General features: G+C 38.8%; 1 protein-coding gene across 4 annotated transcripts in view; it reads left to right on the top strand.

Moving 5' to 3' along the window:
- The window catches only part of FHIT (fragile histidine triad diadenosine triphosphatase), a 1436343-nt gene that overhangs the window by 419787 nt on the left and 1000169 nt on the right, over window positions 1-16387 (top strand). For 3 of the 4 annotated variants that reach the window (XM_027121278.1, XM_027121276.1, XM_027121277.1), the window contains one exon: window positions 511-602. In XM_027121278.1, the coding sequence (XP_026977079.1) occupies window positions 555-602 (48 nt within the window). In that variant the 5' untranslated portion in view covers window positions 511-554. The remainder of the gene's footprint in view (window positions 1-510; window positions 603-16387) is intronic. The other variant, XM_027121279.1, reaches the window with a different exon arrangement.

The raw sequence follows: 16387 nt of genomic DNA, 5'->3' as shown, positions 1-16387 counted from the left end.
CAGTTTCCCTCAGATTCTCATGGACACCAAGGTTTCAAAGGAAAGGAAGTAGATTGACTCATAAAATACCTTTCAGACAGATGCTTCGGTATAGGCCGCCACAAAACCAGAGAAGTACTCTTCCTACCGACTTCTGGGTTGGCCTCATCTTTATGCAAAATGGAAAACCCCTGTTCCAGGACTGGCTGGCTCTGAGGAAGGGCAAATAATAATGCAGCCAGAACAGCCCAGGACTAGAAATGGGAAGATGGAATGTCAAAGCACCATTCTGCTCCTTACTTTATGTGATCTTGTAGGAGTCACTTAAGCCACTCTTGAATCGTGATCTCTCTTGTGCAGAGTAATGACAATACTTAGAATTTGCACATGTGCCTTTATTCTACCCTTTTAACAGTACCAATGCTGTCATACTAGCTCAGTTTTCACGGTGAATGTCCCTAATGAAGTTGTACTATAAGCCATCTAGATCACTGCGGAAATGATCATCTGAATTTCTTGTTTATGGTGTAGGTATCCCAGGACTGCCTGCTTGCCAAGACCCTCTGTAAAACTCCATGCACCCTGCTGTTGAGCGCTCTGAGGAGGTAACAGTATTCAGAAAGGTAGAGTTTACTTAATTTAAAAATTTTTCGTAGAGTTAGGTATAACTGACCTACTACGGGTATCCTTATAATAATAGGAAGATTTCTATGTACATATAAAATAGAACTCTTAAAATGGTATAATTTGGGGGCTCAATTTTCTTGGAGAATTTACCCTCTCCTGACTTCTATTTGTAGCTGCCATTTAAAACTTGGGGTATAAATATTATGTCAGTTAAATAAAGGAGTGATAACTTCACTTTCTGGAGAAAGCATTACCTTCCCTTTCATGAAATGTAGCTTTACCGTTACCTGATTGACATGCTATTATATTATTCTCCCTTCCACCAGACAGTTACACATATTTAATAATTTTTATGTATAAAAAGTAAGGTTAAGCGGTTGCAAAGACAAGTTGTTACGCTTTGCATGGTTTTGAGAATGATCGTGGAGATGAAATGACGTTAGTAGTAGCAGGAGGACACACTGATATGAAACATACCTCCTGAAATAGAAAGGGATTGTTCTTGGTCAGAGGAAATCCTAGTGGAATTCGCTGGGACAGTGAAGAATAAATCTTATAACAAGGCCTGAGGATAGGGCAAAATAATTACTCTTCTTTGTATGTCTTTGGATGGTTTAACTGGATAAGTTTAATATACATTAAAAAAAAATAGCAATAAAAGAAGGGAATGTGCTAATGTGGCAAAACTTCCCCAGTTTTGATGATGTCAGTGGACAGTGTTCATTTAATCCCTCCCTAGAACTCATTTGTGTATACCCCTCTTCTTTTCTCTCACCCGTTCTCATCTTTACTTCCCTCATAGTATCTCCCATTCCGAGGTCTCAACAGACAATTTAGCATGTGTAATAAATATAAATATTGAATAGCACCATGTGTCAGAACACAAAGATTTTGTATGCTTTCAGTCAAGACCCAGTCTCCTGTTTCCACTTTACATTGTCTGCTTACTTACTCTTGGCCCTGTTTTCTATTCTCTCTCGTTCCATAGTTGCTTGAAACTCATGGATTTATGCAAAAGACTGCCCCTCACATTTGTAGGACTGTGACACATTGCTATATTTTCTAGAAATACTCACCAAATGCAGATTATGGAGGGATGAGTCAGGCATCTTCACTTCTTAATGTGCCTGATTTCTTTCTGGTGAATCACCTTCCCGTCTAGAGTGTTTTTCTGGAAGATGCAGAAGGTTTAAGGATAGTAAATGAAATGAGCTGAAATGGAACCCTGGTGTTACGTGTTTCTTTACTATGAGCTTTGCATGGAATTGTTCGATCCTTACGTTATGCTTCTGTTTAGTGTTTTTGAGCCCTGAAGCAAGACTCTTTTTAACATGAAAGGTGTCAATATGAAATATATATACCTGAAAGAGGGGCATTTTAATATTAATAATTAGCGGAAGGAGGAATTATAGGCTATAACTTTGAGTTTTAAGATATCCACTTATTTCTCTTTGCTTAGAAACACTTCTCTTTTCTCTCCTCATAGTAAAAGGCATGTGCTTGTTGATTCCAAAGTCCCACACTTTGCTGTTTCTTTTCTTTAAAAAGACTGACTCAGATTTCTGCTATTTGCTGTGTGATCTCAGTTAACTCACTTAACCTCTCTGAGCTGTGGTGTCTTCCTCCGTAATATGAGGCTAATTATAGGAACTACCTCATAGAATGGTTGTAAAGGATTAAATGACAATTTTTATAAAATGATTAGCAAGATACCTGGTGTACAGAAACTCTCAAAAAATGATAAGAACTATTATCAGCAGGAAATGTGCACTTATGAATTCTGTATTGGTGTTTAGGGTATCATTTTCAATATTCTGTTTCTCTTAGGATATTACCTATTGCAGTTTTCAATGAGGCAAGATATAGAGATATCTGAGACCAAAAAACTAAGGTAAAATAAATAACGTGGCAAAGTACCATGTAGATAATCTTTGGTAGTCATGATCCTGTACAAGCCTCATTGCTTTGAGATTACATGCTGCCAGTGTAAGAGTCAGATCTGATTGATGTTTTATATTTTATCATTTGACTTTATGCTGTACTTTCATTCCAAGTCTTCTCATGTATTTGGCAGGATGATCAAGGAAGCTCTGAGTGTGACTTACGTTTCTAGTTAAAACCAAAACCCAATATCACTAGGTGAAGTAATGAATGGAGGTTAAGTATTTTGAGGAGAGAAACTGCTAAATGCAAAGGAATATTTCCTATATGTTTTTACTTGTTTCCATTTCTAGGATGGCTAAGTGAACTCTACTGAACCTGGCATTTTCACAGATAGCAACTATAAAGTATGGGGGAAATATTACCTGAAAGCCCTAGAGAGTGAAAATAAGCAGGTAGATTCTGAAAGGGAATTGAGATTCAACACTTGGAAGCAGGGCCCAGTGCAGAGTGAGTTCCCCATTTTACAGCTTTTCCACTGAGGACATGTTGAGGTTAATTAATGTCACCTGGGGTGACTAATTCCAGTAGATAAACCACATTCTTTTTGGTTTGATGATCCAAAGAACAGGGTTCAGGGCAACCACAGCCACTGGAAAATGAAGCTAGAATTCTGGAAAGGAGAGAGGAAGACAGGGGAGGCTCCCAATTCAATGTATATATAGTACCCAAAGTTTTGACTGACCCCTGAACCACGAACACGTGGAGCAGATATAAAGTAGCACAGCTAAAGATGAAAGAACTGAATTGAGATTCGAGCTGCCACCCAAGAGATAGTTTTCAATTTGTGTATAACCGAAGTAATTGCCTGCTAAAACAAATAAATCAGTGCTCTTCAAAGAAGTCTAACAGATTTTAGAGTCTTTACTCCATAATATTCACATTCATACATTCCCATGATACAACCCTGAGTTAAATAACATATGAAGAACCAAGAAAATGCGACCCCTTCTCAAGAGAAAAGGCATTAGTCTGAGACTAATTCCAAGATGACCCAAAGGTGGAAAGTAGCCAAGATTTTAAAGCAGCTATTAAAACCATACTCAATGAAGACAGAAAGATACACTCATAATGAGTAAAAACGTAGTAAATAGAAACTACAGAAAAGAACCAAATGGCAATTCCAGAACTGAAAAATACAATATTTGAAATAAAAATTCACTGAGTGAGCTCACATCCATTGGAAGTAACAGAAGAAGGTGTCAGTGAACCTAAAGATAGAGCAGTCGAAATTTTCTTTCTGAAGAACAGAAAGAAAAAAGATTTAAAAAACTGAACAGAAAAAAATGAAAAGAGCCTCAGGGGCCTGTGTGACATAAGTAAAAATGTCTAATATACAAGTAATTGGAGTCTCAGAAGGAAAGAAGAAAGAGAATGGGACAGAAATATTTGAAGAAATAATGGCCAAATATTTAAAAATTTGATGAAACACATACATTTGCAGATCAAGAAAGTCAGTGAACCTCAAACAGGATAAATTTGAAGAAAACTATGCCTGTGCACATCGTATTTAGACCGCTGGACACCAACAATAAGGAGAAAATTTTGATAATAGCCAGAGAAAAATGGCAGGTTACCTTCCAGGAAACAGTGCTTTAAATTAGCACTACCTTCTCGTCAGAAACTACAGAGTCTAGAAAAACTAAAATGATATTTTTGAAGAGAGGAAAAAAACCCCTGTTAACCCAGAAATCTATATATAGTGAAAATATCCTTTGAGAATGAAGGCTAATTAAAGACATTTTCAGATAAAAGTAAACTAAGAGACTTCATTGCCAGCAGACCTACATCACAAGAAATGCTAAAGGAAGTTATTCAGGCTGAAGTGAGATAACACCAGATGGAATCTTAAATCTTCAGGAAGGAATGAAGAATGTCAGAGATTGTAAATATAAAAGAGTATTTTTTTCATCTCAGTGTCTTTAAAATACACAGAACTTTTTAAAGCCAAATCATAACACTGCCTTGTGGTGCTTATAATGTGCTGTGTGTAGATGTCATACATAAGACAATTATAGCATAAATAATGAGGGGGGTGCATAGTAAATGGACTTATACAGTTGCATGGTTTTCGATTTTATATGAGGTGGTATGAAGTGAACTCTCAGTAGACTGTGAAAGGTCAAGAATGTATATTTTACTGCTTAGAGCTATCACTAAAAATCCAGTAGATAAATTAAAGTAGAATCCTAAACACCTTTAAAATGATCCCAAAAGAATGCAGGAAAGAACAAACAGAGAACAAGAAACAGAGGGGGCAAACAGAAAGCAAACAATGAAATTGTAGCTCTAAATGCAAACATATCATGCTAATCATATTTAATTATATTAAATGTTAATGGACTAAATACTTTAATTAAAAATCAGAGTTTATCAGGATGGATTAAAAAAACAACTATTTTCTGTTAAAAGATAAACTTTAAATATAAAGATACAGTTAAGTTTAAAGTAAATTGGTGGAAAAAGATACACCATGGAAATAGCATAAGAAGTCTAGAGTGCCTATATTAATATCAGAGAAATTAAACTTTAAGACAAAAGGTATTACCAGAGTTAGTGTTTGATAATAATAAATCGGTTATTACATTAAGATAAGAATTATAAATTAGTGTATATACCTGACAAAATTCCAATGAGATTACTTTAAGTATCTTTGAGTCTAGAATTTTTTGAGGACTCTCAATTTTGCGTCAAGAGACACAGGTGACTCATCACTTTAGGCTAACAACCATTTTGTAAAATTGTGGAATCAAAGCTCAACACAAGTGAAAAAAAGCATAGTTGGAGAGTGTGGATATCTGTATGTCAAATATATGTGAGGGTCCCTAGCCTGGAATCACGTGACACAAATCCTAGTTATTACTAGCTTCTGTATTAGCTAGCTGAGAAATAGTACCTCATTTGTGATGGTTTATAACCAATTTAAAATAAGATTAATAAAATATACATAGAAAATCAGAAAAGAAGTCCACCAGTCACTGTTGCTAACAGGGTTGCGAATATATACTAAGCACATAAATTCACTCGGGTTTTCTGGCAGGCAGAGCAAAGAGGGAAACACAGGAAGTTGCATATTCTTATGATCAGAAATGTTAAAACATGTCAGAAATTTCTCATGTGATCTTGAAGATCCCTTCCTGTATTTGAGATTTCATAAAAATGGGATAATAACATCTACCTTTCAGAATCTTGGTAGGAATGATTGAGACCACACTGGTACGTAAATGTTAGTTTTCTGTTGTCTTTATATAACTCCAGTAAAGGCTCATGGTAGAAATCTAAGGAGTCTGACTGTAGGTAACTTAGTTAAAACTCCAGAGTCTGACCTTCTATGGGTCATCTAGTTACTATTTATTTAAGTGCCCCTATATTGTGAGTAACCATGAAGCATTTTTACAGTCTTCTCCATACAAAGTAGATGTCACTGTCTGTGTTTCATAAGTTAGGCAGCTGAGCCCCAGAGAAGTGATGTCACTTGACTAAGGCCACGTATAAAGGTTTTAGTCAAAACTTGAACCCCTATCTCTACGTCACCAAAGCCCATGGTTTTTCTACTACATTACACTGCTTCTAAAATATGGACGAGTTTAACAATATTGGTATTATTTCCAAGAAGTATTCCAGTTTATAAAGCTGTCATTGTGAAGAACCAGCACACACTGGGTTAGAATTTGTGTTATGTGAAATCACAGACAGAGTCATGACTCAGAAGGCTCCGCATACCCCTGAGAGCATCAAAATGTCTATATTTTGTGTTTGTGTTTTGTTTTTTAAAAAATAATTTCTTGGTCAAGACTTGAGGACTTGGAGAGTGACAGAGAGTAAGCTCACCCTGGGACCACTAGTGACAGCTTTGCCAATACGGTTAGAGCGTTCTTTAACCTTAAAGCTTGCTTAATGAAAAGAGACCCGCCCCCCAAAAACCTTTTTACTAACGTGTAGTGCTCTCTTGTCAGTTTGAAATGAGCAAACTGTCAGCCTGCCGATTACCATGCATACAGTATATGCTCATTAAATCATGCACTGTAAGTTTCTTCAGGTTGTCAAACTGCTTAATTGAAAAAACGTGTAGTGTCGCTCTTACAGGAAAGAGGCAGGAATCAAAGGGCTGGAGAGTTTACTCTTAATATTTCGGAGTTTGCTCTTAAGTGCAGCCAGAAATTGTTCTATTTTACAGTTTTGATTAAAAGACTGTTCCTTCTGCATCTTTTTTGGTTTCGTTTATAATTCAAACACTGTAATGATAATGCAGTTGCTTTTATAATAGAGCTACTAAATCATTCTGCCAGGAGATGAAAACCAAAGTAAAGGGCTCACCTTTTTGTGCTGTAGCTCTAAGGCCGACTTCGGTGTGTTGAGGCTGAAACAAACTAGGAATAAGAGATCTGGATGGGTTTTAGTTTTGCTAAATCTCTGCTGCTGTGTTTTCATTTTAGGAGGTTTAGGCTTTAGCATCACCTCAATGGGTGAGTTAATCCTGTATGAGAGCTGATACCCTTAGGCTATCATGGCCTATGATAATTAGGCTGTTTGATTTGTTTGCATGGTAGCTCTAAAAAATACCAGTGCCCAAGCTGCACCCCAGATCAAATAAATCAGAATCCTTGGGGGTAACTGTTTTTAAAAGCTCTCCAGGTTATTCTAATATGAGCCAGGGTTGACAGAGCCTGGCCTAAATTGACTTGACTCGTCCAGCATTTCAATTCAACTGATTCAGCAGCTCTTATCATCAACCACAAGGCATCAACCAACGACTTAGCAACCAATAAACACTTCAGGGTTTCAGAAGGTTAAAAACTCTGATTTGTGAGCTCCACTTAGATCTATAAATGAGATTCTTTGGAGACAGGACCCGGGAGTCTCCATTTTTAATCAGAACTCTAGGTGATTCTTATGCCCTAAGGTATGAGAATTTGCTAGAGAAGCAAGATGATCTTTATAAGTGAAGCTGAGTGGAACTTCAGAGGAAAGTGCATAAATCACAGTAAAATCAGGGCAGGCTTTTTTTTTTTTTTTAAAAAAAGGGATTTTGGTACATTCATTTAGGCTACCTGGGATCATGCATGGTTATAATGGCATTAGTTTTTTGGGGGGATAACCCCCCACAGCATCACCACCACTATTATGAGACCCTGGGATGCACACACACTTTGTAGCTTCTTTAACCTTTAGACACCTGGGCCTCACGACTAGGGCCAATGTATTTTTCAAGGGCTTAGAAAAATATTGAGAACTAAAAGGAAAAGAAAATGATTTTGGACTTGAAGTATGTAGAAATTGCAGAGTCAGATCAATTAGATATTTAATAAAATGTCAACAAAATAGAACATTGTGCTATTGCTATTAATTACTAAATTTAGTAATTATAAAGAGTCTATGTTTAGAGACATTTTATGAGTTTGCTTTTCTCACTTCTTAAGAATGTCTGAATTGCATGATGATTGTTGAGAAATTTTAGCCAATTTTAAAATTTAATAAACCAAATTGTATGTAACCAAATGATTTTAAATGGAAAAATACAAAAATCTTCTCAAAAATTTTTCATCGAACACTTCTTTATTGTAATGTATCATATATAATATTGTATTGAGCCTCCCAAAGAAAAGGTGCCTAGGACCTAGGAAGGTCGTGTACCCCAGAGTATATACTTAAAAATTAAAGGATATTTAATTGTGCAAAACTCCACTCTCATTGACAAGGCTATCAAAATATGCCTAAGCAACCTTCTAAAGATATAGTTGAAACTAAATATTGTTGCTCACCTTCCCTCTAGGGGGGGAAAAAAAGCCAAAAAAGATAAAAGAAAAAAAAAATTTTAAGCTACATACCACGCTGCCTTTAAACGTACATCACTTACATAAAAGTTGGGATAGTTAATGAGCATCAGATGAGACTTACAACGCCAGTTGCACACTATATCTTTTGCTCAGAAAATTACCCCTAAGAAATTGTGATAATAGTAGTGAAACAACACGTGACTAAAATAAAAGAGAAGTAGAAATTTGGAGTCTCTGAGGTCAGTTGGTAACTAGAACTAAATGTCTTTTTAAAATTCCCCATGCCACTTTCATACCTTGGATTTGATTACATAGTAGGTCCCCAGTTTCAGAATTCTTCTGATCCATCGATTACGAGTCCCACTACTAACATCTTACTTAAGGTACATCTTCTCCTTTTCTTAGCCCCTTTTTGTTTCTTTTGTGAAAGTTACCACTGCTGTTTTCTTTATTTTTTGGTTTACCTTCTTTTTTGACTGTCTCCTTCCCCAGAATATAAACTCCATGAAATCATGAGTTATGGCTGTACTTTACCAAATCAATCATGGAGAAGAAAGGGTGGTGACAATTGATCAATTTGTCCTTGCCAGCAATGATTAGTCAGGAGCGTCATACTACTGGGACAGTGTTACAGATGCTTATGGTCAGGAAATATTTTAAAACACCTTTTGTAAACTTGGATTCTGTAACGCCAAGTCAATAAATGAGTGAAGGAAAGGAAGCTATATTTGAGTTTCATCTATATCTCTCTTACATCCTGCAGCGTCCAAAAGGAAAAAAAAAAGGGAAAGAGTCAGCTTTTCTATAAATTCTGTGACTTCTAGATGAATAAACTGGTTAATTGTTCACTTGAAAAATGACTACTTTATACTTTTGGAAAGGGGCCTGAATATTTCTTGGCAATACTTCAACTGATTAATAATTTAGAATGGTGATGGACTGGAGAATGGAACTGGAGCTAATAGCCTCTCATTTTCCTCTTTATTATTTTAGACAAACTGGTAAGTCATGGTAGAGGTGTGGGGAGTTTCTGGGTCAACTGACTAGAAGCTTTGGATTAAAAATGGAGAGAGGTATTTGGTCTCTCTAAGGTGTTGACTTCACCCGTAATGGAGCTGGATGACTTTGTGATGTGTTGCTTCTGATACTTAGCTGCTTAGAGTTGCTATTACACTCCCAAAAAGTCTGTGTGAACTACAGGCAACTCCTACTGTGACTGCTGTGTGCCATATCAGACTAGACACTGCTTGGGAAGAAACAACGGGTCCAACACAATTCTAACCTTAAGAAGTTCAAAAATCTGGCAAGAGAGACACATATGTCTATAAATCATTATTCTACCAGGTAAAAAGTATTAAGTGTCTTAGGAGAGGGCTATGAACAAATACCATGGGGGCCATTAACTTATGGATTGATGTGAGGGATCTGCCTAATTGGGAATTAGTGATTTGAAACAATGTGAGAACGTTAAACTATCTACTAGTAACTGTATATGCTGGTAACAGCAATCAGAATGAGAAAATGCCTAAGAAAGGAATGCTGGCATGAGAACCTCGTTGGGATTTCCAGGGCTATGTAAAGCTCTGTGCCTGTATTCAGAAAGATAGGATTCAGATAAATTGTATCCTAGAAGGAGTGAAGTGAGTCTTCTCCTAGAAAATGCACAAGTGTTTAGCTGGAAATTTCTACGTGTTTTGGGGAGAGGCTGTGGCTTTAAAAGCAGCCAGTGTTATTGTGGATGTTGCCGGGGGTGCTGATGTTCTTCTGTCTCTAAGGGAAGAGTGTCTGGGCCCCCCAACTGAATCCCACAAATTCTGAAGAGAGTTGAGTTTTTCATCTAAATAAGACAGTTTGTATTTGAGTGCCAAATCTGCTTCCACTGGCTGAATGTTTTGCTAATATAGTCAGGGCCTGAATGCAATTAAGACTCACCTCAAGGAGCAATGAATTATGCATGCTTTCCCTGACCTCCCATCTCCCGAGGACTTAAGTAACTTCCAGAATACTCATGTTTTGAGTATTTGTATATGTTATTGTTATGGACTAAATTTTGTCCCTCCAAAATTCATATGTTGAAGCTCTAACCTCCAATGTGACTATATTTAGAGAGAGGGCCCTTAAAGAGGTAATAAAGGTTAAATGAGGTCATAAGGGTGAGGCCCTAATCCAATATGACTGGTGTTCTTATAAAACGAGGAAAAGACACCAGAGATGCAGCCACAGAGAGAAGAAATCATGTGCACAGCAAGAAGGTGGCCTTCTGCAAGCCAAGGAGAGAGGCCTCAGGGGAAATCAAATGTGCTGACATCTTGATCTTGGACTTTCAGCCCCTAGAACTGTTGAGAAGTACACTTCTGTGGTATTTTGTTATGTCAGTCCTAGAAGACTAATATGGTTATTGACAAATCCTCCTGCGGGTTTGATTTGTGAGCCTAAGTCAACGACAAGTTAAATGGAACTCTCAATTTGGGCCAAAGCAACCATGAAAGTCCTTAGGAAATGATTCTCCTTCCCTTCTCATTAAGTAGTATCTAGCATAACCATGGTATAAAGCTACTCATTTACGCAGAGCAAATTTTTTACTCAGACATCTACTTATTCACCAAATGTTCATTGAGTGCCTACTACGTGCCAGTTACTCACAGATTATGATCAGAAGGAGCTGTCAGTCTAGAAAAGGAAATATAACAGGCACATAACATACTTTCATTTGTTTGTGGAAATACCGTGGGCATGCCAAGACTGAAGAGATTCATTGCAACTGAATGGCAGGGAAGACTCCTGGTGGAGGTGGAGTTGAAGGAGGGCTTTGGAGGATAGATGGGGTTTGGTCATGCAGGGTTGGGCAGTGAGGGAGAGAGGAAGGAATAGTGAGCAAAGGCTTAGAGGCGTAACCCTGGGAAGTTTATGGGGAGATGTGCACTTTGACTGAAATGTAGAATATGCAAAGGTAAATTTTCCTTCATAAGGATGAGCTATCTCAGACTCAGAGGGCTTCCTTCGTAAAGGAGTGATGATATGCTACACACTGTCCTTCACATATTGTTATGTTAACACATCCACACTCATAATAACCCTGCAAGGTATGTGTTAGTATAGTGTTATCCCAATTTATAGTTGGAGAAACTGAGGCATGGGTGGGTTAAATTACTTGCCAGTTACTAGGAAATGGTGGAGCTGGGATTTGAACCTAGACATCCTGGCTCCAGAGTTTTTGCTTATATAAAGGAGGTCTGAGCACCTAAACCAAAGTATGAGGTGGGGGGAAGTACTGGATGTCCATAGATTTGCAAATGGGGCAAGATGCAGACCTTTGAGATAGTGGGCAGCTTCTCCTATTTCCTTGAGCAAAGAGAAGGGCAGAGCCCCTGCTTCAAATAATCATGATGGGGGATCGCAGTGCCCTTGGCCACCTTCCTCTAAGTTATCCATGTTTGCAGCCATTAGTGGAGATAAATCCTCGGTACAGGGAAACAAAAGTGTTTTTCAGGCTCTTTGCTGCCATGGTTAGCCTAGGACAGGGTTATGAAAGGAGCTTTTCTGTGTCTGCTGCCTTCCGGGGTTACATTCTTAGTGAATCTACTGCCTCAAAATGGAGCTTGTTAGTTGCGTGTCATCCAAGGGTGGCAATTAGTTGCATGTGTTTGGTTGGGTGCCAGCTCCCAGGGCACCAGACCTCAGTGGGGGAGCCACTGTTTGTCATGAATTAGTCTTTAAATAAAAGCAAGTTTTTAAAATGGAGCATGCTAATTTGGGTTTTGCTAACCCCCTCTGAAGAAGGCTTGGCCTGTTCGGTGCCAGCTGGCTGAGTTGGCATTCAGCAAGAAACTGGGTCCCTACCAAAAATTGCATTGCTCCCCCCTCCCGCTTTGAGAGCAAAATGGCAGGAAGGAGCTGGTTGGCCCCGAGAAACAAGGTGAAACAAGGTGCAGGGACAACGCAGCAATCGGATGATGAAAGGGAATTGAGCTGCCCTGGTCATACCCGCTTCTCTCACCACCTTAGGAAGAAAAGTCCACCCCTCTCTTTCCCCACTCACGCTGTCCTCAGCCACCCATTCAGTGACTTTCTACATAAAAGCCTTCCTCATCCAATTGCTTATACACTGCACCTTTTATACTCTTCCAAGTCATACTTAAGGGATTATCACTGCAGCTTTTAACTTCCCTGAGAAAGAGCTGAATGAGCGTGAATGGGGCGGAAGAGTCTTCAGTGAGAAAGTGTCCCCCACCCCAAAATGCTCATAAAACCCCTAATCACGATGTAAGAATGCCATCCTGTTTTTGGTGGCGGCTGGTTACAAATGTGCTCATTAACAATTACTGTACATATAGGCGATAATTACAGGAGTCGTGTCACACACACAACTCATGGTAATAGAATGTGGGGCAACAACGGGCCCTGGTCGCCTTACTAGGGCGCTTTTTACACACGAAAATCCATCCCACCGATCAAGGTTTTGATTCTTGAAACTCAGCACTTTGCCCAATAAGTGCTAATTGGAAGATTTGTTTTCTTACACTTTCCAGGTGGATAACCTGATCCTGAGTAATGGTGACTGTCATGCAATGAACTGTTGAAAACAGGAACGCTTCAGTTTTTTAATTATCTATTTCGGTTTTGTTTTGCAAACATCCCTTTGTCTTCCAGTAGGTTTGCTCTTTATTGGGAGAGGAGCCTTGTACAAAGGCAAGACAGAAAAGGAATTTAAATAAGGTTTACATTTGTTCTGAAGGTTCAGGAAAGATGGGAGCTTTTTCTCAATATAAATGTTATTTGTGCAGCAATTACTGAGAAATATGAGTCGTCCTAGTTACTAATGTACGTTAAATTTCCTGGAGTGAGATCTTTGTGAAATTTCCTGGAGTGAGATTTTTTTTTTTATTTTAACTTGTTTATTTGATGCCAGTGCCTCTGTTCTGCTGAATGTAGCATATTAAGTTTACTAATAAACCCACACCCCATCCCTAAGAGACTCGGCCTGAAAGCCTTCTTGACAGGACAAGAATTTGTTTGCTTGTTTGTTTATAAACGTTGATGCAGAATTGACAATGATGGACATTTTGAATATTTGAGTACCATATATAGTTTTAAGGGGGATCTTATTTTTTCAAGGCAATGCATTTTGCAGTTTCTTTAAATGTGCATTTAATATTTTTGGTCTCGGCAGGACAATGTGTTGCTTTTAAGGATAAGAGCCCGTAATGAGCCCATGAGCTTTTCATTTATGATGTATCTGACAGGATTGCGGTGGATCTGATAGGGGATGCATGGGATTATGTCTGCAATCTGAAAATAAACCAGCTGGTATTCTGAAAACATTCAGAGAACACCGAACACCCCCATGTTAATGGCCCATGGCTTGATCCAACATCTGGATCCAACATCTGGAAAATTCCTGGTAGGGCATTTACATAAGAGTAGGACAGATTAGCCATATTCTCCGTAAATCTAAGGAACCTAATTAATGTGTTGTATACTTCTTATGGCCCAATTCATATATATTTTTTTAACATCTTTATGTTAAACTAATATATTGTCATTTTTACCATGAAAGTCAGCACAAATCATTAATGATTCCAGCAGCTATTTATGTTCTTCTCTTGTCTAGTATATGCCAGTTAACGTGAAATTATTCCTATTAGAGACATGATTGAATGATAGTAACCTGACTGTAACTTGTTGGCAGAAATTCTTTCATAATGACAATAATGAACTATGCTTTGGAGTCCTTGCTGGGCTGTGTTAAACAGGAAGGTTGGATTTTATATGTTTCTAACCATCATGAACAATACTTCCTTTTTTAAAAAATTAATTAATTTCTTTATTTTTGGCTGCGTTGGGTCTTTGTTGCTGCGCATGGGCTTTTCTCTAGTTGCGGCGACTGGGGGTTACTCTTCGTTGTGGTGTGTGGGCTTCTCATTGCGGTGGCTTCTCTTTGTTGTGGAACAAGGCCTCTAGGCACGCAGGCTTCAGTAGTTGTGGCACGTGGGCTCAGTAGCTGTGGCTCACTGGCTCTAGAGCACAGGCTCAGTAGTTGTGGTGGGCGGGCTTAGTTGCTCTGTGGCATGTGGGACCTTCCTGGACCAGGGCTCAAACCCGTGTCCCCTGCATTGGCAGGCAGATTCTTAACCACTTTGCCACCAGGAAAGTCCCATGAAAAATACTTCTTAATGACTGTGTGAATTGAAGGAAATGTGCTATCTTGTAAATTTGTTTCAGTGTGGGAACTTATCATTTTTGTTTAATTTGTTGGAGGAAGGAACCACTGTTTGCCATTAAAAATGGTGTTCAGGGACCACTTTGCAATACGCACACGTTATGATCAACAACAGTATATAGAGCCTAGATGAGTTCATCATTGCTCTCCTTATAGACAATATCTGAATTTTTAAGTGAAATTTTCCATATCTAATCATCACTGTAGAATGAAATATTATCATCAATGGCAGTGACTAAGAAAAATACAGAGAGCTTGATACTGCCATGAGATTGATAATTTAATTATCCTTTTTCTTTCACCTAATCTTGATCTGCTAAGGCCACATGATGTGACTGAAAATGCATATCAGGCAGATAGTCCAAGATATCTAAGAGGAGCAGTAAAAAGGACAGCTTTAGCTCCGTGAAAATTCCTGGTAGGGCATTTACATAAGAGTAGGACAGATTAGCCATATTCTCCGTAGATCTAAGGAACCTAATTAATGTGTTGTATACTTCTTATGGCCCAATTCATATATATTTTTTAACATCTTTATTGAAGTATAATTGCTTTACAATGGTGTGTTAGTTTCTGCTTTACAACAAAGTGAATCAGCTGTACATGTATATATATCCCCATATCTCCTCCCTCTTGCATCTCTCTCCCAGCCTCCCTATCCCACCCCCCTAGGTGGTCACAGAGCACTGAGCTGATTTTCCTGTGCTACGCGGCTGCTTCCCACTAGCTATCTATTTTACATTTGGTATATATAAGTCCATGCCACTCTCTTACTTTGTCCCAGGTTACCCTTCCCCCTCCCCGTGTCCTCAAGTCCATTCTCTACGTCTGCGTTTTTGTTCCTGTCCTGACCCTATGTTCTTCAGAACCACTTTTGTTTTTTTAGATTCCATATATACGTGTTAGCATACGGTATTTATTTTTCTCCTTCTGACTTACTTCACTGTATATGACAGTCTCTAGATCGATCCACCTCACTACAAATAACTCAGTTTCGTTTTTTTCTATGGCTGAGCCAACTCATATTCTTTTGTCTCACTTTTTACTCAGGCCATTGCTGTGGAAACCAGCTTAGGGCAGGTGTGACCCGAGGCCTCTTGCCTAAGCTGAATTGGGTCTCCTCATTTTCTGCCTTAGAGCTTCTCTGATACCTTGTGTGAGAGTTATGCAACCATGAAGTAATCCCTGACTAGCGTGGGATGGGAACTGGTGAAGAATTACTGTCCTCTTCCATGCTTTGTTCGCATTATACATATACATCTGAAGCATGTAAGGTTTCTCAGAGAGAAACCTCAGAGAGTTCCAGCCTGACTGAGCCCCAGTTGCCCACAGTGGTGATCAACTTGAGAATATACCCTTCTATTGCATTTTACTCCACATAAGATGCTGTTGGAGCCCCACCAAGATCAACTTTACTGAGTCAGCACATCATGACCCAGCTGCTTGTAGTATTGGATGCAAAGGCCTCACAGATGAACCCTTCTCAAGAGAATTACCTTCTGTTGAGAGGAGCCACCTTCCCCAGAAATATCCACGAGATTCTTCAACTCTTGACAAAGGGCAATCCATAGCCAGTGACTGAAGCTGTCCAAGTGGGATGATACTATGGTGCCATTCATATTCCAGAGCTCTTTGTGGGATCAGGCCAAGGCTAGACTTCAACTAAAGCCACAGATTTTCTTGGCTTCTTCTCACGCCCATCCCACTCCCTTGTTTCCTCACAACTTTCTCCTGAGGGCACTTCTTCAATCAATTACTTGCACAGAAATGCCCACCTCAGGCTCTACTTCTAGGGAATATGATTTAAGACACCTTTCTTCCCTGTTTCACTCTCTATGGTCCC

The sequence above is a fragment of the Aethalodelphis obliquidens genome, unplaced genomic scaffold (genome assembly GCF_003676395.1).
Source record: "Aethalodelphis obliquidens isolate GAN/ISIS:26980383/991018 unplaced genomic scaffold, ASM367639v1 scaffold22, whole genome shotgun sequence".
Classification (NCBI taxonomy): Eukaryota; Metazoa; Chordata; class Mammalia; order Artiodactyla; family Delphinidae; genus Aethalodelphis; species Aethalodelphis obliquidens.
This window is presented reverse-complemented; position numbering and strand designations above follow the sequence as displayed.